The 27434-nt window shown below is 38.3% G+C and overlaps 3 protein-coding genes across 4 annotated transcripts in view; 2 read left to right on the top strand and 1 right to left on the bottom strand.

Annotated features, from left to right (window-relative positions):
• The window catches only part of TDRD9 (tudor domain containing 9), a 69000-nt gene extending 60563 nt beyond the window's left edge, over positions 1 to 8437 (bottom strand). The window contains exon 1 of the mRNA XM_041476158.1: positions 8279 to 8437. Coding sequence (XP_041332092.1) covers positions 8279 to 8424 — 146 coding nt within the window. The 5' untranslated portion in view covers positions 8425 to 8437. The remainder of the gene's footprint in view (positions 1 to 8278) is intronic.
• RD3L (RD3 like) lies at positions 108 to 3399 on the top strand. 2 transcript variants are annotated; one of them, XM_041476406.1, is made up of 4 exons: positions 108 to 254; positions 488 to 576; positions 1274 to 1579; positions 2419 to 3399. In XM_041476406.1, the coding sequence occupies exons 3-4, from the start codon at positions 1281 to 1283 to the stop codon at positions 2714 to 2716; spliced, it is 597 nt and encodes a 198-aa protein (XP_041332340.1). In that variant the 5' UTR covers positions 108 to 254; positions 488 to 576; positions 1274 to 1280; the 3' UTR covers positions 2717 to 3399. The 2 variants fall into 2 exon arrangements, with proteins under 2 accessions (XP_041332340.1, XP_041332339.1); XM_041476405.1 differs by having other exon boundaries at positions 485 to 576.
• A 1741-nt stretch (positions 8438 to 10178) lies between the features above and the next one.
• Positions 10179 to 14694, top strand: ATP5MJ (ATP synthase membrane subunit j). The gene is made up of 4 exons (XM_041476280.1): positions 10179 to 10336; positions 11944 to 12067; positions 13608 to 13628; positions 14496 to 14694. Exons 2-4 carry the CDS (start codon positions 11944 to 11946, stop codon positions 14519 to 14521), a joined length of 171 nt encoding a protein of 56 aa, XP_041332214.1. The 5' UTR covers positions 10179 to 10336; the 3' UTR covers positions 14522 to 14694.
• Positions 14695 to 27434: the final 12740 nt, after the last annotated feature.

The following is a 27434-nucleotide window of genomic DNA, read 5'->3' as shown; positions in this document are numbered from 1 at the left end:
AAAAGCAACATAGTTATTTTTAGCACTCTACGGGCATAAAAATACAGCTCTAAACTGTGACCTACAGCTATGCACAGCCAAGCATCACATCATACGACAGCCTTAACTTTAGCTACAAGCACGTCTGTAGTTGCTTCAGACTATCATTATTCATCGCACTACCAACAATACATTTGGATGGATTTAGCAACAAGCATTTGAAATTGTTACCATCTTTTTTCAAATTGCTGCCATCGGCAGAACTCAATTCAAAGGTAGGAGATCTTAATGGACTTGGTAGAAAGTATTTCAGAGACCATGTTAGGTTAAATGGATTACTGCTTCTCTCCAGTACAGAGGATGAAAAAGAACCTTAAAAGCAGAAAAACTTAAACTGTCATATTCAGTACGAAAAGTCATTTTTTCTGGGAACAGTTTGAGTAAATGAAAAAAAAAAAAAAAAAGAAAATAGGAAAAAGAGAAAAAAACCCTTGTTTTCTTCCAGCAGTACTAAGAACCTGCAAACGGGATATGCTAGAATAAGAGACCTTCAAGCAAACTCACCTGAAACAACACTGTTCACAGACAACTGCAAAGGTAATTTATATTATTTTATTCCAATTTGCATGTTTTTGTGTGCATGATTTGTTACAAAGTGCAAATTAGAAGTCTATTCTACCAGATTTATGTGTCCAGATTAAGTGAACAATATTTAAAATATTTAAAATAAAAATTGATACATAAGTTGTAAAACCAGATCAAGCAGAGTTCTAGCACTTAACTACTAATTAATTAAAACCAGATCAAGCAGAGTTCTAGCACTTAACTACTAATTAATTAATTTCATTTTTAAATATATGTGTAAGTTCAAATTTTTGAGGTTTGGGAGTTTGTGTTTTGTTGGGAGGGAGTATTCTTTTTTAGTTGGGTTTTTTTGTGGGGTTTGAGGGGTTTTTGTTAGCTTGCGTGATAGGGTTTAGGGGTTTCCTCCATCTTTGTTTTTTAAATCATGTATAGTATGGATAAAATATGAAGTATTTCCAAGGTGAGAGATATGTACTTTCAAATGCTGTAAATTTCACAGAGTATGTTAACTAAGAAAAGAGACAGGAAACATTGTAAGGTGCGAGACTTGTCATATTTCATTATGGCCTGGTGATTTTGTACAGCAAACTATTCTAATAATTAATAAAGTTTCATTCAAACATTCAGTTCGTAAGAAGGAAGTCTACATGTAAAAAGAATTAACCAGTTAGACAGACACAAGCAAAATTAATATTCTTCCTCTCCCCAGCTTGAAAATGCCATTTTTTGGCTGGATGAAATGGTCAAAAACTGATTCCTACAAATCCGCAAGATGTCCTGGATCAGAAGTAGTTACAAAAACCCTGCTGAGGGAGTTGAAATGGCACCTGAAAGAGCGTGAAAGGTTAGTGCAAGAGATCGAAAATGAACAAAAAGTCCAGAAAATTGGCACGGATTACAACTGGCTCAAGGGCTACCAAAACCCTCAAGCAACAATTCCAGCTACTGAGCAACGGCAGCTTGAAGTTCTGTGCTCTCAAATCCAGCCTTGCCAAACAGGAACTGTTCTCAGCAGGTAATTGTTTCATATTTCCCTGACTCCGAGCTCTCTATCACAAGTAACATTTTCCCTACCTAACCAAAGTTTGTATTTGGCTCTGCTCTTCCAAAGTAGCAATGACCACCAAATGGAGAGCATTTTTACAGTTGTTTTAGAAATTACATCTTCACTTTAATATGCTGCACTTGAAGGAAGTTTTGAATCAGGATTTTCCTGGTCTAATCCAAACAAAGGAAATCTCATATGACCTTTCAATACTTCCCATTTTTCCTGTTATTTATCCCTACTATTTATTAAATAGCAACCCAGTAAATAAAAATCAAATAAAAGGACTAATGTAATGCACTATTATGCAGAAATCCAGCCTTACTGTCTACAATACCAGAAAGCTCCTAAAAACTTGAAAATCAGTGTAAATTAAAAATAAAAAAAAAATCCCTCCATGCATTTTATAAATAAAAATTCTCCTATGCCTGCATTTTAAGTACATTTTCAAGGGACTCAGAAACGACAGAACAAGTCCATTTGCCTTTTAAAGCCCAGAATACACCTAAGGGCAAAGTCAGTTTAAATCAAGTTACCCAGATGGGCCAAAGAAAAAAAAATAAAAAAAAAAAAGCCTACCCAATTACAACTGCTTTCAATCCACAATAGCTGGAGCACATCCAGTGCATTGTTAGAGCTCTTTTCCTCTTACAATCTTCTGGGGGAGGTGAGTGGGGAAATGTGGCAACAAAGAAAAAATGACACTAGAACTCAAGTCATTTCCTCCTCCCCCACCCCCAAATGACCAGAGAGGAAAGAGAAAAGTTTTCTCTGCCAATTATTAGATTTTGATTTTTGCTTTTTTCTAGATTTCGGGAAGTTTTGGCAGAAAATGATGTTTTACCGTGGGAAATAGTCTACATATTCAAGCAAGTTTTAAAAGATTTTCTTACCACCATTGAGAGAGAAAACCAAGCAGAGCAGCTGGTAGATGCATGGAATACAAATTGCCCTGAACATTTTAGTCTGCGTGGTGACAGCTCCAACAAGTCGGACAAAGATGAAATCCCCACGGTTTCAAGTTATGTCGACAAAAACACACAAAGCATGTTTCCCACCTTCTCTCACAGAATCTGGAATCTACCCTATTACTACCCATCAAATTAAATTGGTTTGTGTTACTTTCAAAAAGTTATGTAGCCATCCACATTCCTTTCTTGTAATTGCCATCCAGACACACAGGAGTAAGAAATGTGACATGCTCCCCTTTTTACTCCAAGTTTAGAAATTAAAATCCTTTATAATAGCTAGTATGCAGTAACTTAGGTATCAACTCACCTTTTATCTTTATAGTTTGTTAGAGCTCTTGTGTTTCAAGTCATCTTTTAACCAAAAACGTAGATGCTTCTGAAAAAAATTCTGAGGCAGTTTAATTTTCAGCCATATAGAGCTAGAAGTATTTAAACAACAAAAAAAAGATTGCTTTATATATTTTGAAACAGCATCAATCCACAGAGTGTTAGACAAAAACTTCTGTGTTTATCACATAGCTTTTAGGCTCTATGGGAACTTTATACTGTGTAAAATAAATGGTTTAATATAACACCAGCTAAATAAACTGGTAAATACTTTTGGAGCTTAATAATTATTTCTTAACTTCAAGAATAATTGCATGAAAATACTGACAGGACTTAAATGCATGTACTATTTCTATGTTTTTCTCTAAACTATACTCTGCACATGCTGAAGCATGTGAAGGTGGACAGCTAAACAAAATCACTAGATATTTAACAGCATTTAACAACTAGCTTTCTATTCTTTAAAAAAATATTGAATTATTTAATTTTAAATAGCTGTTTTTCATTTGACTTACTTGTTCTGAAACTCAAATTCTGCATTAAACCTTTAACATTTTGATCAAATCAGATGGGACTTCTCTAGAATAGCCAAGGAGTCATTTCCAACACACAAGGTGTTCATTCTAAATTTACACACAACAAAATCTAATGTTTCTCAGCCACCCTGATCTATCACTGTGGGTTCACAAAGTTTTACAAGATTAATCACATACATAGCAGTCACGGTCACAGCAGGCAATTAGAGCAGAAAATCAATGAAAACATATGCCAGAACTCAGTTGGCTACATTTCCAACTGTGCTTCCATCACTGTAACAAGTTTTTACATGTTTCATATAACGTCATCTTCTCTGTATTTGCTTTTTATCTGTCTGCTGGATCAGAAAAAAACGGGCATGACTCATATGGCCCAATTCACAGAATACACTATTTCATAAACAAAACTGCTTCCTCTGGTATTTTCTTCAAACAAACTGAAGAAGCCAATCAGATTTCATCAAGTTGGTAACACAGCTTTAAGGCATCTTATGCTCCATAGCTGTATCCCCCATTCCAGAAAAAATTTACTAATAATGCAACACAAATTGAAGGAACAAATGGCACAATAATTTACTAAACACTTAAATCTTTCTAAAAATGGTTTTAAAAAGCCTTTGAAAAGTTTATGATATAGAGAATACTTCATGTAGAAAAAATAAAGCATAATATTCACAGAAGATAAATCAATGAGAACTCCTATACCCGCACAAAGGACAAAGCACTGGAGGACTAGAGCAAAAACTTTCCAACAGGTTTAAAATAATAAAAGCTGTAGCTCAATACCAAAAGTAACTAGCCCCTCCACCTCCCATAAATTAAATACACAAAGCTTCCAAGGACACGCAAACTTCTTATATCTGCACTCAGAGCTGCTATAAACTCTTTGCCCTCTTCTTGTCAGTTTGTGGATTAATGTTCTGAACTTATACTGCCCTACTGATGCAGCACATGGAGTTGGAGATCCTTCTCCTGCAGTTCTAATCTAATCCCTGCATGAGGGCAGCAAGAGATTCAAAGAAAGATTTTTCCATAGTGATAAAACTCTCACAAGTATTAAATATCAAGCACCTTTCTTACAGGAAGGAGGGTACTGAGTATTTAAAAGGCATTGGCTGGATTAATATTGGTCTGAGAATTAACATTCATAATGCTGGTTTCAGATAGCTTTGAAGTGGTCAAATATGCAAGATACCTGCGATGCCAATTCATGTAACTTTATTTTTTAAAATGGTATTCTCACAGCTTACTATCTGAAAAATAGGTTAAAAACCTCTAAAAATGCAGCTTCCAAATTTTCACTTATGGAAAATGGAAGGCCAGTAACATGGAAGATCCACTTACCTTAACAATCACCAAAAATGAGTAGGGAAAACAAACAAACACAAGATAACCCCAGATACAACTTACCCACGCTTTGCAAACTTCATTTCAATTTCATTTTAACATGAGCAAATGCATTTTTCCAAGTTCAGAAAGAGGGACCATCAACTATGCCATATTCTAAAAGGCAGTTGCTGCAAAATACTTTAAAAATATAGGTAGGCATCACAGCCAACTCAGTGTTAAATCCCTATACAGTGCCAGGGAAATGCACAGAAAGGCTCACCTACTTTTATATGCATGTTTTAATCAGATTACTGCATCCAGTTCTAGTGTCCACATCTGGTGGAAAGGGAGAAGGAGAAAGCAAAGGAGAACTGCAGAAGGTACAGGAAAAAAAATATCCAAAGGCTGAGAAAATGCCATCCTCTAAGGACTCACTTTGGCCATTTTTTCAAATACTGAAATGTGGGGTAACTCAGTGGAGTACAAGCACTTCCTCCTGACTAAATTGTTATATACTCTCTCTAGTTAAAAAGCAGAGAAAAGCATAGGAAAAGCAATGGGGTAAGGGCAAGAAGCCAAACTAAAAATGTTAAATATATTTTAAAGAAATTTGTTAGATTTACCGCAACATGCTGCCAAGAGAATCTGTTCTCCAACTCACCAGCTGACACAAGCCATTTGCTAGAGTTATGCTTACCCTTAGAATTCAGCTACCTCAGACAGGAGTAAGACTGCTGGAAGACCAGTCACCACTACCCTGTGGAAGATCACTGTCCAAGCAACTGCTTCTTTAAGTATTTTATATTTATGCCCTACACAGTTTGCATGAGGTGCTCTAAAACAACATTGTCCCTTACAGTGAGCCAACAGGTATTTCTGCAATAGGCAGGCAGCCAACACAAACCACTCCGGTGACAGAAAGGTGAGTGAGTGGCAGTAATTCCAAAGGACAGCAGTGTCTCCCACCTGCACAAGCATCAAGCAAAGCAAACAACGTGCAATATTTCCAGCCAGTAAGTCAGCTTCAAAAAGGTGCTAGCTTAGTGAAAGGCACACCTAGGAAATGCAGGAAATAAAAGCAATAGTAAGAACCTTTTACACACTTAAGCCTTTAACTGTCTCAATGTGAACACAATTTTGTTGATACCAAGGAAGGATTTAAGGGTCTAAATTTATTTTCTTTAAGTTAAACATAATAAAAGTAATTAAAAAGTTAATCAATGAGCTGTTTAAGGACAGAAATTCCAGCCAGATTTTATGCAGTTTCTGTTTCTACTACCTTTCCCCAACAACCTCAATTACTAATCCTGCTATTCTAAAGGTAATTCAGGAAGCAAAAGAATCTTAAAAGCCTTGGAAAATGAGGCATCATTGGTAAAGGAAGCAAACACATTCCCCATCTCTTTTCAAGGGAAACATGAGACTTTTAGATCCCATTAACGTTTTTTTAAAGTATTATTACACACAGTTGTGTGCAATAACACACCTGTTATTACCAATTTGGTATCAAACCCACACATTCTTACATACAAATTTAGACAAAAGTGGTAGGCAGACAAGTGTCCATCAGTAACTGTATATCCAGCTTCAAAGAAATCCGAATAACTTTGGTTTTGACTTTCCCGAGAAACAAAAAAAGAATTTTGAAGGAACTAGACAATTATGCTACAAGCAGCCTCAACAAATGAGGAGAAATTCTTTCGTTTTCAGCTCCTCAAGCTCTTCCTGAAGAAGTCAGTGAAACAAGCACAAGCATTTCCTTTGAAATGCTTGAATCTATTAGAGACTAAGTTTTGCAAAAAACACTCCAAATGTAAGCACATTCCCAGAGTTGTGAAACAGAAGCATGCATGAAAACAAAACACACCTAAGCAAACACAGCTTCTCATACAGATTCCTTCCATTTTGTGGCAGGACAGGCATGCACCTACTGTCTATGCTCAAAGGTTTTATAGCTATTGTTAAGAAATTCTGTCCACGTTTACATAAATGGTCATTTAAAATGCATATCGCTTCTGTCCCCCTCGGACATGGAGAAAAAGAAATTATAAAACCAAACCTGTAAAAATAATTTTTTCCCTGCTAACACAGCTGTCAAACTCACAATCAGTTTATCTGCTAAGACTTGTGAGTGGAAAGAGCTTTCTGTTCAACCAAAAATAAAGATATGCTTCTGCCTAGTCACACAAGGCTTGATCAATCTTGCTCATTTCTCCTGTGCACAGGGAAATACCCAAAATAGATCTTGTGACTTAGTACTCACTTGGGTTGAAGAGTCAAACACTTAATAAATACTACAGATACGTTACTATCACCTAAAAAATGACAGAGAAGTCACAAACATCTTGTTTGTACTGGGTTGAGGCATCACAGTCACAGAAATAACTTAAAAGAACTGTAAAATCTTGTCTGATCACTTGTGGAAAATTTTAACTACTTGCACACTTGCACAAAGCCCAGCAGCGACAATTCAGCGATTCAGAGCACTGAAAAATAAAAAAGGAATAGGTATTTTGAGGTGCCAGTTTTGTCCTTCACTTGACGCAAAGACAGAAACACTGATAGCCTGAACAGTCTCTGCTGAAATATCAGACTACCTGACAGCAAGATGTTACGCAAAAATTCATTCTTTCTCAGGTGCCAATGTACACCTTTTAAGATAAATACACCTCCCTGAAATACAGCAGCCTCTATTGCTGTGCACCACACACAGAAAAATAAAACCCTAAACACTCACTCTGGAGCATATGCCCAGCTCATCTTGAAAAACACTACATGGAAGTGCATACAAAACACTTTTCTACAGCAACCACAGATACACTACCACACCTCGTCTAAACACCAAGATTAGTATGCACTGCCACAGTTCAGGCAACATCCAGGGAAAACAGTTTTTGGATTTCAATCCAAAAACTGCAGACTCCAGTGAAAAGCAAATGTGCCTGGCTACTATGCAAACACACAAACACTTCTTGTTGCCTGTAAACTCTGCCATCTGAGAATAATGCCTAAGAACAATACGTCAATATACTTCTGACTTACTTTACTCTGGTAACTTAAATGCTTCCTTCGGTCATGATAGCAATGAACTCATGAATCTCATTTATCACTTGCCACTGATAAAATTTTAAGTTAATGCACCTGAATCAGAATAAACTGAGTCTTTTCTACTACAGTTCCACAGTTTTTCAACAGGACTAGGCACAGTTGCACACCAGTGCTAATGGAGAGAAAGCAAACTCTACACGCAATCCATCTAGTGATGATGGAGACAATAGACCTAAGCAGCAAATCAGAAAACAACATTAAATATTAAACACACAAAAACTCATTAGCCACAAACGCTACCGGGGGTGTTAGGCTGGAATCCAACAACGGCACAGCCTGGGCTCTCCAGAGCAGGGGAGCCAGAGGAGGCTGTCCTGGCTCAGGGGAATGCCCAGGGCACACTGCAGAGGGGAGAGAGGGAGGCCATCAAGAGCAGCGGCCCAGCGCCCCGCACTCACCCCGTCAGTGGCTGCTGTGTGGGATGGCGGGGAGAAGCGCCAGGGCGGCCGACCCGCGCTTCCTCGCCCAGGAGCTCGACGGCAGTGACGGCCCCGCCGACGGTGAACCAGTCCCGGCTCTGGCCCTCGGTGAGTTTCCGCAGCATGGCGGGGATGGCGGCCCCAGCACGCGGTCCGGTGCCGCCGCCCTTCCCAGCACGGGCACACCCTCCCGCCCCCGCCCGGCACCGCCCCGCCCCGGCGGGACCCTCCCGGGGCGGTCTGCCTTCCCTTCGCGCACCCTTCGCCTGGGGCTGCCGGCCGAGTTCCTCTAAACCGACCCCTAAAATTTATTAAAGCCTTCCTTAGAAAGGCAAGACATACAGACACAGACCAGAAGTATTCTGGGTCTAACACTAAGGTCTGTCATCACTACTGGGTACATTTCAAAAGAATAGGAACGAAGATAAATGTGTCTGTTGAACTTCCCTTTCATCCTGTCATCTTCTCTTCTGAAATAACTGCAAACATCTGAGTGTAATTTGTTAAATCAGATAAATAATGAAAACCAATATGAAAACAGGATAGACCCTTACTTTCTCTGATAGGATTTATCATCTCCACTCTGAGTACCTGACTCAGTGCAGGCATTTGGCTGCTTTAGAACTGTTACTGTCAGATAGGTAAATACAAATCTAGGCTATATGTAGACACCGCCTCTTCTTGCTTAATGTATCAGCCTCAAAATCCTAAATTAAAGAAAGAATGGGATTTTCCTCACTAAATTTTCAAGAGGTTTTTAAAGTTTTAAATGAAAGAGGCAGTGTACATGCAGTATTTTGACATAAGTTGTGGTTCTATATGAAATGCAAAAAACGCTCATGTAAGATCCAAACAGTCTTGTTTGCTCTGTGTGATAAAGCTCTTGTGTAGCAAATCTATACACCAACAGATTATGTAAATCACTAACAGGGAAAGTAAATGCAGTCTGTGATCCCACTAAGGTATTTTAACACACGATAAAGGTCTGAGCTCTGCTTTCCTTTCACAGCCTCGGGAGGCCTGGGCGGTCATTCCCCCCTCACCCCACAGAACAATGCCTGAGCACAGCTCTGGAATTCCAGCCACCCTGTCCTCCCGCACCTGGAGGAAACGGCCTGCAGAGCACACAGTGCTTCAGACTTCATAAATATGGCCCAGCGGGTGCCTCCCACTCCTCCGGGACAAGCTGTTCCCTAAGGGACATAGGGAACTGCACAGAATGTGACAGGCCCTTCCCGGCATTGTCCTGGCACTGGACCGGGACCGGCTGCGCTTGTTCTTGGGAAGCAGGACTGAGGTGATGATCTACACTGGAAGAACACTGCCAGCAGATCGAGGGAGGTGGTCCTACCCCACTGCTCAGCATAGGGGAGGTGAACATGGAGTTTTGTGTCCAGTTCTGTGCTCCTCAGTGCAAGAGGAATGTGGAGATCCTGGAGCAGGACAACAGATAATGACTGGGCGCCTGGAGCATCTCCCTTATGAGAAAAGTCTGAAAGAACTGGGCCTGTCCAGCTTCAAGAAGAGACAACTGAGAGGAGACCTCATCAGTGTGTAAATATCTGAAGGGAGGATGGCAAGAGGATGGAACCAAGCTCTTCTCGGTGGTGCTGAGCGATAGAAAAGAGACAATGGGCAGAAACTGATGCACAGAAGTTCCATCTGAACATGAGGAAGAACTTCACTGCACAGAGACCACACACTGGAACGGGTTGCCCGGAGAGGTGTGGAGTCTCCCTCACTGGAGATATTAAAGAACTGTCTGGATGCAATCCTGTGCCACGTGCTCTGGGATGACCCTGCTCGAGCAGGGAGCTCGTTCCAGGTGCCTCACTGCGGTTCCTTCCTGCCTGACCTATTCCGTGATTCTGAGGGAAGCGGGGCTGGCACCGCCACGGCGCGAGGGCGCTCCGGTCCTCCGCAGCCCTAGGGGGCGCTGCTGTCCCCGCCCGCCGCGCGTCCTTTCCCGGCGCACCCCGCGGCGGCAGCGGACCCGTCCCCGTTCCCGAGTGTGACCTTCGCCGCTCCCCTGCCACGGTGGGTCTGGGCCCGGCGAGCCCCGGCTGGGTCCTTGCGGGTATCGCTCGGGGGTGTCTCGGGTGGGGGCAGCGCTGTTCAGCTGGCAGGGCTAGAAGGGAGCAAGGGAGCGCGGCCCGCGGCGCTGGAACTTTGCCGTTACCCCGCCGCCCCCGTGCAGCCGGTCGGGGCTCGGGCAGGTGCCCCGGGCTGCGGCGGGTTGTGGCGGGGAGGTCAAGGACACAGCAAATACAGCGTTGTTCCGGGTAGAGATCGGGAAAAAAATACTTAGAACGACATCGCGCCCGCGCAGGCCCTGGGGAAAGGTCTGTGCCGGGCTCTGGCACGGTTTTAAGTGGAAACAGTACTGCTTGCTCCCTGTGTTCTGTAGCGCTGGGGAAATCTTTCCTTCCTGTTCTGTTCAGTCTCCTTGTTTGTTAGTATGTCTTGGAAAGTCTGCTATAGCAGAGTAACTGTTTGTATTCCACTGTTCATCTGAAACTACAAACCCTGGAAATACAGGTGAGCAGTGTCATTAATGCAGTGTCGTTAATATGTTGGTGAAAGGTGTTTCAGGAACTTTTGCCACAATAATAAATAATTGAAATGACTGTCCAAAAACAAATTAATTGTGGGTTTGTCTGTAATTATATATGAATTGCCTCAAAGTTGCTTTCATTCTTTAAGAAACACCTAGATTTTTCCAGTTGTCTTGACAGTGTTTGCTCTTGCACCCTCTCCTCTTAGAGAGGAGATGCTTTACCAGACAATGCTTTACATTTAAAGATAAGTGAGCATTACCTCAGAGAAATTTAACTCTGCTTTTCTTCCCTGGGTCTGTGGTTTACCATGTGCTGCCTATATGCGTGTATAGCTGATTTAATTGGGTTGTAATAAGCGCCAATAGTGACTATTGAGTGTGCATAAGACATGGGGTATCTCAGTGCAGTGTGGTGCAAATGTGAACTGACATTTATGGGAGTTAGGATAAGCTTTATTTTAAAACCTCCTACAATTTTCTCTTTGTCTTACAAAGCTGCATGGAAGGGAAAAAACTGCTAACACTGACAGGCTTCTTGCTCATGGGGCGTATTTTGAAAGTCAAATAATCATGATAAAACATGAATTCATTAGCTTAACATCATTTATGTTGCTATTTTGAGTAGAAATTACCATGCTGGAAGAGACAGCTTCGAGGGAGGGAAGCTGAATTGGTAGTGCAAGGAAGGAGCCTCTCTGGCTTGTCTGGAATGAGACTTCCTCCTGAGGGAATCTGGAAACTTTAGGAAAAAGCTGTTACTGATAGGCGGAGAGAAGTTTATCTGTTGCTGCTCTGTAAATGTTCTGTTCACTCATCTTTTAACCCTTTCATCAATAGTAATTTTAATTTTTTTGTGTGTTAGCCCATAAATTGTACACCTTAACTCTGAATTTTCATTTCTTTGCTTTGGAATAAGTACGTCTGCATGCTTGGGGATTTTTTTTTAATTTGTAAACTGCTGCTAATATGCATCATGAGTGTGTGTGTATACATAAAAATAGATGAATATATGTATGTGTGACGTTATGTACGTTAAAAATCCAGCAGGTAAAAAAGTTAAAATGACAACACTTTTTATAAATTTCAGATGGTGCAGGCTATGATTCCAAAGGCATTGAAACCCATGAAATTCTACTTCTCTACTGTGTATCAAGAAATATGGGTTGGTGTAGCATTAACAACTTATGCCTACTACAAGATTTCCTATGGGGGTAAGTCACACATTATAGTCTTTTTTATGCAAAATAATATCCACAACAGGAATCAGTCATTGAAAATAGCCAGCAAGTAAGAAATTAACATTCTTCCTTAGGGTTACATCTTTGCTGTAAAAATTTAGGTGTTTTAAATGCTGATTGTAGACGGTTCCACTAACAAAAATACTCAAATGTCAGCGTAACTGTGCTTACAATATGAAGATTAGGTAATGTAGTATTGGTTTTTAAAATGCAGATCTAATTTAATTGCTTGAGATTTTGAAAAAAAAAGTTGTTTTAAAAAGATTTTCTCACATGAACATGTGAAAGTGTATTTTGGGCTGATGGCATCTCAAAATGAGAGCTGCATCACTGAACATGAGCATGTGTGTTACTTGATGACACTGGATGACTTTCTCAGAGAATGAAACAGGATATCTAATGTAAAAATAATAAATCTGAATGGGCCAGGTTCCTTAAAGCAGAAGGGTTCAAGAGATTATAGGGTTTTAAAGGTCCTGTTTGTCAGTTTAGGCTATGCTCAATAAATCCCAAGTCAAACCCTCAACTTGGTGTTGTGAGCAGTGAAGTGTTTTAAGTCAGATAAAGGAACCCCTTGCTGTGGGAGCAGCTGGGAGATACTACCTCAGTATTGCTCTGGCTTTGTCCAAATAATGTGTAGCATTCCAAAACTGATACACTGCACTTAAAAGTTTAAGTATATATAAGTAGTTGATCTTAATGGGTATTTAACGAGTGTTAAGTAAATATGAGTAGTTGAGATGGACAGGAAGAAAAAATAAGTTTTTACTTTTGATTTAACCTTTTATTTCAAGCAGCGTACTAAATGGACAGACTGGAAAAATGGCAACTGTATGCTAAGCTTTATTTGAAAGGGAAAATAGTTTTTAATAGCTGTAGCCCTTTCTGCACTTTGGGGGATAATTTTGCAAATAATATATGGAATTACAGAAGAGTATGTTGTAGGAGAAATCAGATGGGAAGGGATCAAACCAGTGCTTGAAGCAGTTAGATCCCAGTTAGATCAGGTTGCTTATTACCTTATTCATAATTTAAGTGAGTATTTCCAAGGATAGAGATTGTACATTCTTTTATAAAAGTCTTCCTTATGAAGAATGTTTTTTTCGTCATTGTGACCCAGTGTTTTAGGAGAACAATTACAATGGGAATGTAAAATACAAAGGAAAATTTTAAAGCAAATGTTTCACTTCAGTTTACATCCATATCTTTTGTGTGTATATACCCATATATTATGTAAAATAGTAACATTCCATAAAAGTTTCTTTTGAATTATAATACAAATCTTGATGACTATAATTTCTAAATGCATGGAGTGTTGGTTAATTAAAAACAAACAACTTCTAAAATCAATATAAAGTTTGTAGTAACATATCATGGAAAGTACACGTTGTACACTTTCAATTTTTGTTTAAGCTAATAATAAGCTAATTAAAATTTATCTGTAAAAAGTAAATAGGAAATATATTTTTCACTGTCATTGTTCAACTTATTTTTTTTTCCTTTTTTTCCCCAGGCAAAAAATCATCAGGAAGTAGTAAGTATTAGATATCTAATACCTTGATACAATTTTTAAATAAGTACAGTAAAAATTAGTTCAGAATATTTTACATTAGATAAACGTGGGGCTTAAGTTACAGATTTAGCAAATGTTTAAAGACTACTTCAAAATAAGTAATTTTGGTGGTATTGATAATTTTATAACCTAGAAACAACTGTGGATCTGCACATAAATAATCTTCAGTGTAGGTTTTAGATGTAAAATGAAAATTCTGTACCTTGACTGTGTGGGCGAGGAATTTTTTTCAAATAATAGCAACAACCATTCAGTGGAATTACTTAAATCGGCACAGTTTCAAGAGTTTTAGCTGCTATTTTAGCTACCAAGAAACTAGAGAGTATAAACTTGTATTTTGAATTTGTATCTTTATAAAGGAGTGTTTAAATATTTATGGACAGTTTGTTCTGAAATCACACTGGAATTTATTTTTTCATGATCTGTTGTATCTCAGTTCACTTTCTGCACCATGAGAGAGAACCAATTTGCTCACAGTTGAATTTGTACATACAAACATTATTTACATTTTGAAATGTGCAATAAGAGAAAATACTGCCTAGTACTAGACTTAGAACAATAGTGTAAATAAACTTCAGTTCTGGAAGAACCATAACACAACCAAGGAAGAATGGGTGTTTGACTGTAATAGGGCTTTAAAAGTCGCAAAAGAGATATTTTAATATTTGCTAAATTTACTTACGTACATACTCTGAGGGTGTTGTTTCATTTGATTAGCCAATTCTTGTGCTCAGATGTAAGTACAGTTGTCAGTTCTAGGACCTGCACTACATTCCTGAATTGATTTGCTTTACTGTTTGAACGGCCTAAATTATGTCTTTGTTTCAGAGTCCTCTGGTTCTGGCCATCATTAAAGATCTCTTCTCTTCTTGGAATATGAATTTGGTGGTTCATCATTTCTACTGCAAATGAAGGGAGTTACAACCATAGGGAAAGGAACACTAGAACTGTACCTGATCCATCTGCTGTAATTGGAAAAATAATAAATCCATTGAGCAAAAAGTAATTAAAGATGTTGGACAATAAATGCTGGAGTGCAGTGCTAACCTAATTTTTAGAATAAGCTTCTGCAGTTCTAAGTACCATGTAACTTTTTCAACAGTACTTTAAGAGAGACTGAATCTTTATAACTAAACTTCTTAATAGAATTAGATTTCTTTCCCCCTCCCCCTAATAAGCTTTTTTTGCTATTTACTTTTAAAATTTCATTTAATAGGATGCCAAGTTTGAGGACTTAATCCCCAGCTTTTTGTCAACTTGTGGTACAGTAATCAAGGGTGCCAAAAATCATATTTTAACTCTTACGTTTTTTGAAGAGTTCTTAGTTCTGCAGCGTTTAATGAAAACACCATGCAAAACATTTACAGATAAGTTTTTTAAAGTGCATGATTCACAACTTTTTTTTTTTTGTCCTTCATATTCAGTAGAGCTAAAGAATTATTCTGAAAGGCTTTTCCTTTAGTCACAAGTTTTGCAAAGGAATAAGTAATAACATGCTAATATTGTATAAGAAAATTGATACTACATGGACTTCCATTTGTCATTGGAGCTTACCTCAGAAAACCTCAGAATTTAAAGGGAATAATGAAACCACACACTGGCAGCAGTTGGTATGAGCACAAACATTTAACTGGCTTCAAAGAGTTTTCCTTCTTCCTGAAAGGGCAGAAGTAATACTTGTGTTATTAGGATGGGTATTAGTGTTTTTTGCAGATAGCTGTTAGAACTCCATAGCAAGTGTATTTTGGAGGCTGTAGGAACATATGCTATCTTATGAAAATCAGTGTTCAGAACTGTGCATACTGATCTCTGTTCCAAGGATACATAGTGTGCAAAACCAAAACTGGACTTCATGTCATGTTTTGTTTAAATTTAGCCTAATCTGCCTTTGAGAAGATTAAGAGGTTTAAGTCATTTTAATGACTTAATGCTTACGTACATCTTTTTAACTACTTCACTGAAACATCTTAAATCTTTCAGCTTGATTAAAGTTTTGCTTTTCAATCTCCTGACTGCAGTATCTGGCCATAGCTTAAATGTTTTGTATTCAAACACTCAGGAACTTGATAACCTCACCTGCTGATGGTAAACATTCCAAACACTGTTGCCTTTAATTTCTTCAAAATTTATACTTACGCTTAATAGCTGTACCTACTGAGTAGAGTAAAATGTACAGTCATATTTTTTGAAAGCTTTTTTTTAAAGAAGGCAAATTTAGTATCACTGATTTGAAAAGGTGACGTCTGTCCTTCATTTTTGATATTTATTCCACCTTCCACAGTTTTCTTTGTTACACCTTTCCTTGATCTGTTTTAGCTGATTTCTTTAATCATTTCTATATGGGTTTTTCTGTTTCCTCACCACAGAAAAATGAATGAGAAATCGAAAGAACTCTTAGATTTTTTTACATAAAATCAAAAGCATCCAACAGAAAGGAATAGAGAATAAAAACTAGAAGAAAATGGAACTAATGGAACTTAAATGAACAGATATTAAGCCAGTGATAATTACAGGGTGAGTTGTGGTATACTTAATAAGCAGTTCAGATTGAAAATTTATGCCAAGTAAGGAGCTATAGGAGCATTTGTAATGCAAATTTATGATCACTAAGTTATAGTTCCTAAGATACCACACATACTTCAAATGACCTGCTTTAGGAATTTTCAATTACAGAGCTCAGGCAAACAGATCAGGAAAAAAATATTAATCACTGCAGGATTTGCTTCACCTTAGCCAGACCATTGTCACGGAGGTACATCAACATGCTCTTCTGATCTCCTGGGTTGGAAGGCAAGAAGAGCTTCTGCTGACCTGTCCTTGGAGCACACTTCACTGCACTTCTAGGTAAACCTCACCTGCTTCAAGTCTTAACACTTGTATCTGATTGCTTTATTTTCTAGTAGGAAAAGAAAGTACATATGGGCAGCAGTGTCTGGGTTAGAAAAAGGAAAATTTCTCTGAACAAAAGGCATATGCAACTGGTTCTTCCATTGGTGCTTCTCTGTCAGGGATTTCTATGAAGGCTACAGAATATTCCCTCCTTTGTGATCCTTAACACAAACATCTGCAAAAGACAGAGGAAGTAAGACTGGTGTTTCTGTTTGAATAGATGTTTTGTTTTAGTTTTTTAATTGAGTAGCATACAGAAGGAGGAAATTCAGTCAGTGGCTGACTCGAAAGCAGAAATCAACACACCCATAACATGTAAACCTGTAGTACTATCTCTATACTTCCTGCTTCTCTATCCTGAAGTAATGTAAAACACAATAGAGGAAAGCAAACTAAGGCATTGTAAGAGCCATTTCATATCTACAGTGAGGTGTGGAAAGAGTAATCAATTTTCATTGCAGCAGTAGCACCTGGAGCATAGCCCTAGGTAGACAAACATTTCAAGGAGTACCCACCCTCAAAGTGAATACTCTTATTTTAGAGTATGTGCCTTTCTTCTTTTTTAGTAATTTTGCTAAGTTGATTTCCAAAGCTAACTTAAAACAAAAATATTTTCTTGTTCCAGGTAAGTATCTAAACAGACAATACTCAGCTCTTGAACAAACTCATTTGCTATGCAAATGACTATGTAAGATTAGGACATTAATCCATGGATGTAACATTCATTGTGATTCACAACTAAACTGTGGTGAGGGATATGCTTACTGCACATTGATGCATTATGTTGCTTTCCTTTAGCTGCTGCCTCTTTATATTGCTGACATTTCTAAAACAGGATTGCATATAAACTTTATGTAGTAAAATAGTTAAGCAACTGCATTCTTAATTTGTTGCCTGTGATGAGGCATCAGCAGTGACAACACCTGTTTGCTACCTTTACCATGTTAGTGAAACATACTTAGGGGTTGAAGGACCTCATCCAATTACTGCAGCAACCTTTTGACTACGTTTTGTTGTGGCACTGGTAACTTTTTTTTAATAATCAATACAGAACATGAAAGCTCAGCAGTAGGTAACTGTATTAATGATGACAATGCTAATGCAACAGGTCTTTTTACAGTACAAGTACTTCTGTATTTGCCCCTTCATGCTGGGTCTTACTTGCAACTGGGATGACATTTTGGAGCTTGGAAACTTCTAGAACATTTCAAGTTCTGTCCTACAGTTAGGAATCTCAGAATTTCTCCTGCGTGCTAATAAAGTATGATAGAATACTCTAGGGGAGCAGGAAAATAAAGTCAGAGCCAAGGAAACATTAGTCACAAGGCCCAACCTACTTAACCTCCTTAATGGCTAACTTGGAAAAAACCCAAATGTGTATTCATGTTAATTGGGAGGATGAGTAAAGCTGCAGGAAATGATCCAAAGTAACTAAAACAGCTGAACAAGTCTCCTGTTTATCTGAATCATGATAGCAATCCAGTGTTTGTAGTACAAAGAGCTGGTAGATACAGAGCTGCTATGTTGGTGTGTCTTGTACTTTCAGTCCTTAAGGAAGGAACAGTATCAGGTGCTTGTTAGACACAGGTGCTTGTGCGTGACATCACCACCAGCTGGCTGAACTGAAACAGAGGAAATCAATGTGTGAAACTTCTATTGTTTCATTCAAAGAAATCTGTGAAGTTACTGGGAAGGGAAGAATAGTGAGATGGAGAGTCCCCGAGGCATTAAATATGTTAGTTAACAATTCATTAAATGGAGGAACAAGAAGTGACACGATTAGTGCTTGAACAGCAAACTCTTCAAACTATAATTCCATGACCTTTAGCAACTAACACTTAGCAGCTAATATTTTTAAGAACATAAAGCCACATGGCTGATTTGGTAATTTATTAAAATCTCATAAATAAGACAGTCTTACGTAGTCTACTCCACTGCTGCAGGCAAAGTACTTGGAAATAATTATTCTGTCCTAATCCAAAACTAACTGACCACCACAAGAATGGATGATTTAGAGGCTTTAATTAAATTCTGTCTTTGGTTGTGGTTGAACGGTATGAGTACTCTGGTGGCTACACCAGCTTGTGGAGTTTGCACCCTTACACTGCAGTGCCTTGCTCCTCATAGTTGTGTTGATATAGTTATTTGTGAATCAGATCAGGTGATTTTGCATAATTTTATGGGGTTTTCCCCCTCTAAAATAACACAACAAGCACTTGTTGGATTTTTCTTCCATTTTAATTTGGACCCATCTGATTCCATTTACAGCAAAGCTGCTTTATAACTAGATGATAGCACAGCAGTTGAGAGGGAAGGGGGGTTGCAGAAAAAGGGCAGAAGAATCAGAATTTCTATCCTCCCATTTACTCAGCCAAGTTCCCTAAGTCGTTGTGTCCCTCATAACGAGGCAATGCAAGGTTCCTCATCCGCAGCTACGCACGTGATCAAAGCAGTGTCTCTCCTGGAAGAGCTGTCATCAGTGTCAACAGCTGGAGCAATAAAAAGAATGCACAACTCCACCCTGTACAGAAATCAGGAACGACAGCTTGTGCTCCAGCAAAGGCAGAGCCTTGCTTCCTTCCTCTGGGACAGCACATCGCTTGCTTGAGTGTATACTATCACTTAATTAATTGGGACAAATGGACAAACAAATAGGGAACAGGGAGAACCACTACATGATGATATCCTAATGCTCAGTACTAGCAGGAAGAATACTTTTACTTATAAAGGATAAAATTGATAGGGGTTCATCAAATTTTATTATTGGTTGTCATCAAATGAAAATATGCTTAACTGTTATGGCCTTCTAAAGGATCGTAAAGGAATGGTTTTTAATTGATATGACCTTTAACTTTTATACCCATATCATGACAGTACCTTCAGTGATCTGCTGGGAGAGACAATAGAGATTTCTTCAGAGCTAATGAAGTGTGTTTGATAGGAAATTATAATGGGGATTATGTGGGTGGTAGAACTAAGAGCTGTATACTGAGTGAATCCCATCTGTGGTGACTGCTGCCTACACAGATTTTTTTTCAACAGTATTAGTTGTAGTCTTCATTTCTTGTTTTAACCTGTTGTGTTTAGCATGCTTTTGATAATATTAAAGAATTGCTGCAATTAAGGGGGAATTCTTTAGGTATGAAGTAGAAACTGTTGTGAGGCATTTCATATGGAATGCTATGTAAACAAGCAAACTGGCAACAACTAAACAGAAAAGAAGCAGAGTATTATGGGAGGAAAAAGGAAGGAGTAATAGTGGACTAGAATGTGAACAGGCATTTGGTAGAGGACCAAGAATACATGGAGCGATACCCTTTTGGGGGAAGTCTAACCAAAAGCATTTCCACTTTTATAATTAACTCTATTTTTTATTTTGTACATATAAATGTTTCAAGCGATGATTTTTCAGCACTATTATTGACTCCTTACTCATGATGCTTCAGATACACCTTTTAATTTAGTGCAGTTGTACAGAGAAATAGCTTTGTTTAAATTCTCTTAAACCTGACAATTCTGTCCTTTTACCCTTGATGTTGTATTCCACATATCACATACAGCTTGAAAAGAAAATTCCTCTGGTCTCATTTAGGATGTCTAGGCACTTTTTTAAAATAATGAGCTAAAATTTAAATTCTGCATTTCTTTCAGTAAGCTAAGAATTTGAGTCATACCATTTTTAACAAAGGACCTGACTCTTGGTTTAAGTAAACACCAAGACATAATACTGTTCAGCCTTCTTTGATTTAAGTAATTCTTTTGGAGTAATGCAACTAGAAAAGGAATCTTGCAAAAATGTTTTTACTTTGCTTTCAAATTACATATTCTTATTAATGCTAACTATCACACCTCCTTTTAAATTAAGGCTAGTGCATTAAACATGTACTCAGACCTTTCTAGAAGGAAGAAAGGCAGAAGGCAAGAAAAAAAATTATTCCCATAGGAACTGGAAGAAATAGAAAAAAAGATTACAGTACCTTGTGCTGTAGCTTGTCCATTTACAGAACAGAAATACTGGTTTTGAATTTGAGACATAAACAGTAGACAAACTTTAAAGTAGTATCTAATCATCCCCCAGCAAGTAGGTTATTATTGGGTGTACTCCTCCGTGATGAACACACTCCTTTCCAGCCTTCTAAATATTCTCAGGTTCAGCTGCATACTATGGTATCTTCTTTGAATAAGTCAACCTAAAATAGATTCTAAACACATACCAGTGATACATTTTCTACTGTCACTATTTCTAGAGCTTTTCACTGAATATTTTCAATAAGGTTCCATCAATGCCCTACACAATTCATCTGCTTCTGCTGTTGACATTCTTCTGCTTACACCACTAAGAACTGTAGTAAACCTTGTTGTAGGATCACAGTAGTAAAAAAATACTAAATTATTCAGAAATGTATTTCTGCAAGATTACAAATCAGGGCACTTGGAAACAGAATCAACTTGTCTCAATAATGTTCCCTGGAGTAGAATATTGTTGCTTTATGTGGAAAAGGAATATTTACAGAAGCAGAAGGGATGAACCTTAAGCATTAATAAGGAATAAACCCATTATTTTCATAACATGCAAAAATCATAATTGCAAACGTTAGATTACATCTGCTGGTCAGATTACCTGAGTGCAGATGTTCTTCTATTAAAATGCACTACTAAAATAGTGTTTGTGACTGAAAAACTCAGATTCACAATAAATTGCATATACCTGTATAGAAGACAGGCATGCTTTGACAATTTTTGGTAATCAAAAAGCCCAAAAAGTGGTAATTTAAGGTGGTGTATATTTATATGTGTATCTCTATCTATATAGATATATATGAGAGAGAGAGAGAGAGTGCAGAAATGTTTTCCATAGAGATGCATGTTAAATCAGAACCTGTTTCACATCTGCAATGGTGTTTTATTTAACAGATTTAATACTCTTAGTCTCTTAAGGGGAGATTTACCTTGTGTATTCTAATCTGTAAAATCTGTGATAAGTACATACAAAAAAAAAGGTCAAGAATGTTATTTCCAGTAGTGTAGTCTTAATAATGTAGTTGTTTAAATACTAAGTAGAAACAGATAAGGTTTTGGGTTTTTAAAATACACATGTAATTTGATTTATAATTTTTTTCTTCTCCTCTATATGAACATTCTTCTGCTCAGAGGCATGTTTTCCTCTCTAAGCCTCCTTTGCACATCACTTTGTCAGTAATTGCTAGAAAATACCTTTCAGTACATCCCAGACTTCAGAACTGAGCAGAGGACTTTGCCAATCTGCCCTTCCATGCTGCAGTCCTTCAAGTTCTCCCATGTCCAGGTTCAACAGCAGGAAGCAGGAGCTTCATTACATGATACCCTCTTCATGTTTGTTCTTACTAGATCTGTTTACCTCAAGAAAAGTAACTAAGAAAAGGAAAAATTGTAGTAGGAGATGCACGTTTCAAATTGGTAATTACTGGGTTTGAATATTGCAGTAATACAAATCTAATATGAAAACAAACCTGCATTTGATACAGTAGTAAGCAAAAGAAAGAAGATTGTTTTCAATTATATTAAATAAGTAGTTGGCCATCTAAAACAAAAGAATGGTGTGGTTAATAAAAAAGTTGAAGACTAAAAACCTAAAATTTTTGCAGCATGAGGGAAAAACTAATCATGTGTCACAGAATTCTGCATTAGCCTTTTAGCTGAAAGAGAAAGTATTTGAAATCCCTTCGCACAGAAACTGTAAAAAACACTTAAGTCATAGAAGAGATACATGAGAACAATTTTAGCCTTCCAGTAACAAATTAAAAAGCTGGGCTCAATCTTAAAACATGGCCCGTCATTTTCCCCTCAGATTAACCAAGTGGTACACCCAAAACACAGAAGCACATAAATAAAAGAGGACTAAAGAGTGAAGGATTGACTGTCCCTAATTAATGTTTCAACTAATGACCCATCATCTGGCTCATCTCAGATACTTGCACTCATCATGGGCATATTGAAAATTTCAAGAAAAAGGATTTTTATAAAGAAACATCCTGACAGCTCAATGGCTATAAAGCCTAAAAGTACAAGCACAAAGAAATCTCCCAGGACATTGAAGTTTTTGTTTTCTCCACCTCTTTGCATATGGTTAATGGCTTCCTTGTTATAAATTACAGAGGAGCAGAATGAGATTTTCCATCTATAAAGTTGTTGGCATGTCATCTTACAGGACTGTGTCTTCTGTAGCTACAATATAAACCAATGCCTTTTAGTGCAATAATTTTATGAGAGCTGACAGCACACAGTCCCAATAAGACCACAGCCTTTTCCACTAAGTACGTGCTTTTGCATCATGTGTATTGGATTAAGTATACAATTTCTGTGATTGTTTAAAGAAATTACCTCTAATCCACCAAATGCAGGGCTGCAACTCATGACATACCAGACACCCAAATCCCAGGAAGTGCACACAGCTATGCTACACACACATAATGCTTCACTCCTGCTTTAATTGGTACACTTCTCAGAATGATGCACTGAGTGCTGGGCTATGGAGACTTCAGATCATGAGTCACCTAGTCCAGCATACATTACTTGAGAATATTATAAGGCAGTGATGAAAAAGTGTTTTTCTCCTGTTCACGTGTCTTAAATACTGTATACCAAACAGACATCAAAGTGTTTCCTTTAGGTTGTTATTTGTAGTTTATTTATCTCTGAACAGGTTTGGTGGGGTTTGAAATGCCTTGGCTGCATGTGAATTCAAGCATGGCAGCATATGACTATTGTTCACTAGGAGCACTTTATGGCTGCAGCCTTAGCAAGTCAATGTGATTCTGGAATGAAAGGCTACTTAAGGCCACAGTAACAAATTAATATACCTTTCCTTTACATATACACTCCTACTTCCCACTGTAACTCAGTAAAGATTTTAGGCTCCTGCTGTGAAACTCCCCATGAAACATTCCATCTTTTTGTTTGTATCATCTGTTACACAGCACTGCACTGTAGCCACCCCATGAACTGCCTGGCAAGATAGAAGTACTTCTGTCATTCAGCTTCTTAAATTGCTTACCTACTCAGAGTGAGTTCCTCCTGCATTACAGCAAGTGTAAAATACAATTTTTGAAAGGAGAGTTGTATTCTGTAATAAAGTAGTCTACTTATTCATTTAGCAAAGAGACATCATTTTCTTTAAATACATGCAAAAAACCACAGTGCTCCTACCCATACTCACTTTTAGAGATTTTAATGTGCCAGTTATGAACTGTAGCCATCCAAAAGTCTGCTCCTCAATCAGAGCCAGTCATCCAGGCTCCATCCTAAATCAATACAGAGATAGGCACCTTCAAAGACCAAGAGATTAGATAGTGGGATGAGTATCTCGAGGTGAATGAATTACCTGCAGAACTGCCTCTCTCCCCTCCCCATCCCGATTTATCTGTAGAAGCAGCCTCAATGAGTGATTGAAATGACACACCTAACTCCTACCTTAGTAAAGTTGGATCCCACCCTAAGTGTTTGACCTCTGACACTGTTGCTGGCTATAAATAGCAGTATCTGTTATTTAAAATAATACCACATGAAAAAAGTGTTACATTAATTCAAAATTATTTTCCTGTGACACCTCCAAAGTGTGAAAATATTTTCCTATGCTCTGGAAAAGCATCTTAACAAGTGAATGCAAAACTGGAGAACACTTGGATCTCAAAAGGTAGGAAAGCTCATTTTCCTCCTTTTGTCTATGCATAGAAAAGAAGTAGGAGAGATTCAGACATATTAGTTTTTAAAATTTTAAAAACATGTACATCTGAAAATCTTGCTAGAAGATACTTAGAAAACACAAGTAGCATTCAGAATTTCTGCAGGAGTGCTCCTGAAAATTTTATTAGTCTGCCACCTTTATCTTTGGGACTCTCTGCTTGTCTTAAGAAAAATAATGATCAAATAAGAGGCCTGGCAATTTATAAACAGAATTTAAAACCCCTTTTTTCAATAAACCTAGGTTAAATACACACCATGTTTTGGTCATTTTTTTCTATGTACCCATAAATGCCAATGTTTATCAAAACACTAAATGACAGTTTTTGCATTTCAATCAAATTTCAGTTTCTAGGTAAATACGACTTCTGCACATCTCAAAAACTCACCATACCATAACCAATAAGCAGTAATTCTTCATTTTTTTAATGTAATATGAGTTCAAAAAATGTGTGTTAAGCTACAGTGGTTTCAATTTGTAAAGTTAAATAGAATTGCTGAGGTTTTTTAAGAACCAAGAGGAGAATAAAAGGTATTTGTATAGCATGTTTTAGTATTTACACCAACAAATAAGCACAAACCCTTTCCTTTAGAAAGACATCAACAAAATTAGAACACCTTTCACAAAGGAAGCAGATTTTGAAGCAAGTAATTTGGGTTTAGTACCTCTGGCTTTATCTGCTTCCATAACCATATTCTCTTCCCTTATCTTCTTAGGCATTCCCCAAATCCTGACTGCTTTCATGCAACCTCAGTTATCCCAGAAAGGCAACTGAGTTGTAGATATCACGGGCCCCTTGGGCCAAGCACCATAATTTCTACAAAACTGGATAAATCATTTGGTATGGAAATGTATGGGCAATGGGGGAAAAAATTCTACATTATTACAAGTGATCATTTTCCTGCTCACAGTAAACAGATTTCTAGCCATAAGTTGGAAGCAGAAAATTTTATAAAGGCTGTTTTGTCTCTTGACTGCTAAGAGAGTGGTTCCCAAAAAGATTTTTCTGTGGGAGAAGTGTTAAATAACTTCCCATGCTGCAGGTAGAATTTTAAGTATTATACTTGGTAAATATTGGCTAATTTTTTTTCCTTTCTGCATTTTAATTTTTTTTTTCTTTCTGCATTTCTATAGAAAAATTGAGATGGGAAGAACTGAGACAAGTGATGTTTTCAAGGGAAGCAGAAATAGGAGTAGGAGCAGACTTGCATATAAAGTACATACTCTACCTTTTGAAGACATTTCCTCCTAGCCCTCAGTATCCAGTCTGTCTGGTTGCTGCACTGGCTGAACCTTCATCTGCCAAAAGCAACACAATGACAAACTTTTATACTACAGGTCATTATTCCAACAGAGGAATTGCGTGGAGGAGTGTCTACATCCCACTTTTCATTTTGTAGGTATTCCTGCTGTTACAGTAATAGTGGGAAAAGTAATAGTGGGATAATATTTACAGTATTTTATTTTTTGTTATTATTCTTGAATGCAGGGAAATGTCAGCTATCAAGTATACCTGGAAAAAAAATTGTAGACCATTGTTTGAGAATTGCTGGCAATGAAAATTAACCTAGTAAATGAGAAAGACTAATTTTTATAGAACAAGTGTGACAAAAGACTAATTTTTATAGAACAAGTGTGACAAAAGGTGCACAAATCCCTTGGTGTTAGAATTTTAGAATTTCTAATTTTAAAATTAAAATTAAGTAGTAAGAGGACAAATAAATTTCTATTCACTCCTCTTATTTTGTTTATTAAAGTTCAATATTAATTTGATGAAGATAAATCACTCCCCCCCTTTTTTTTAAGACAGATGACCATGAGCATTTTAGAGCCTGTTTTATTCAAGCCGGCCTAGCTGCAGGGTTAATACTCTTCTGAGCAGATCTTGGAGTTCTGTATGGGGTTTGAGTAACCTATTTCCAAAGCTCTGTGTGTGAGGTGGAATCACAGTCTACAAGAACCTGAGGATGATATTGCTGTGATTGCCAGCAAGTAGCACTCCAAGTGGTACTTGCAAAATAGCATTAAACTGGCAAAGCACTGTCTTGTGATGCGAATAGATTTTCCTTGTAGGACTATTTTAGTAAAAGAGGCAGAGGCTTTGACCTGTCAAAAAGCTGACACCAGAGCCTGCAAATGCACTGAGAAGGATACACAGTGAAATCTTAAGCATGTATATTTGAAGATAATTTACACTATTATCTGTTACAGAATCTTACATGAATAGGTTATGCTTACCATACAGGCTCATACATTAATGTGAGATTATTATGCTATTACCACTTACCTTCAAAGACTTACACAAACGTTATCTAAGCTCCTCAAAAACTTGCCAAGTTAACATTTTTTTCCCACTCCTAGCTGAGATCTGTCACGGTGTTCTGCAAATAAAGTAACAAAGACTGGAAACCAGCCATTTTTCAGAAGCAGTTGGAGTGCTGGGTAGGTCCATGTATGCTGGAGATTAGGATTTAAGACTTACAGCAATATGAAATTTGTCTACATCGCATGTGTTGCAGTACTAACATATGGTGATGTTTTGACTTCTAGATGAGCTTGGCTTCTTCCAAGCTGTTAACTTTCATTTTGCTGTTGTAACTCTACAGAATGAGAGACTATAAAATGAAGGAAACTGAACCTCACTTTCAAACACGAGACCAGATCTCATGAGTCTGACATCAGGACAAAAATACCTTTCCCCTCCTGCTGCTACGCGGAGTTTTGTACATCAAACATTTCACAAGGCAGGGACGGTGGAAGGAAGGTGACGCTAGGCATGAGCTATCCAAGGTGTGTTTCGGACCAGGACAAGCTGTCAGGAAGCCACCTCAGCTCAAAGGCAGAGGAGACCACCGACCCCCGTGTTACCGCCCAGCTGCCCCCGCACGCCCGGCGTGCTACAGCGGCGGAGCCGCCCCGCATTCCCCGCATTCCGGGGGCAGAGAGCGCCCGGGGCCGCTGCCCCTTCCTCCACCGCCCGGGCCCGGGAGCAATGGACCGCGGGCAGCCCGCCCAGAAGAGGCGGTGCCCGCCGGGGCCGGGCCCGGGGGCAGGGCGGCAGAGCGCCGGGAGGAGGAGGAGGCCGGGCGGGCGAGAACCGGCGTGGCAAGCCTCACGCTCAGCACGGTGCTGCGGGAGCGAGAGGGTCCCGGCGGGAA

This window comes from Pyrgilauda ruficollis, unplaced genomic scaffold (genome assembly GCF_017590135.1).
Source record: "Pyrgilauda ruficollis isolate IOZ18807 unplaced genomic scaffold, ASM1759013v1 scaffold38, whole genome shotgun sequence".
NCBI classification, from domain to species: Eukaryota; Metazoa; Chordata; class Aves; order Passeriformes; family Passeridae; genus Pyrgilauda; species Pyrgilauda ruficollis.
This window is presented reverse-complemented; position numbering and strand designations above follow the sequence as displayed.

Excerpts from the sequence above, each read along its gene's own strand:
- RD3L (XM_041476406.1), top strand. The coding sequence starts at position 1,281 with ATGCCATTTTTTGGCTGGATGAAATGGTCAAAAACTGATTCCTACAAA. Across the intron at positions 1,580-2,418 it reads ACAGGAACTGTTCTCAGCAG|ATTTCGGGAAGTTTTGGCAG; the intron begins GTAATTGTTTCA and ends GCTTTTTTCTAG.
- ATP5MJ (XM_041476280.1), top strand. The coding sequence starts at position 11,944 with ATGGTGCAGGCTATGATTCCAAAGGCATTGAAACCCATGAAATTCTAC. Across the intron at positions 12,068-13,607 it reads CTACAAGATTTCCTATGGGG|GCAAAAAATCATCAGGAAGT; the intron begins GTAAGTCACACA and ends TTTTTTCCCCAG. Across the intron at positions 13,629-14,495 it reads CAAAAAATCATCAGGAAGTA|AGTCCTCTGGTTCTGGCCAT; the intron begins GTAAGTATTAGA and ends TCTTTGTTTCAG.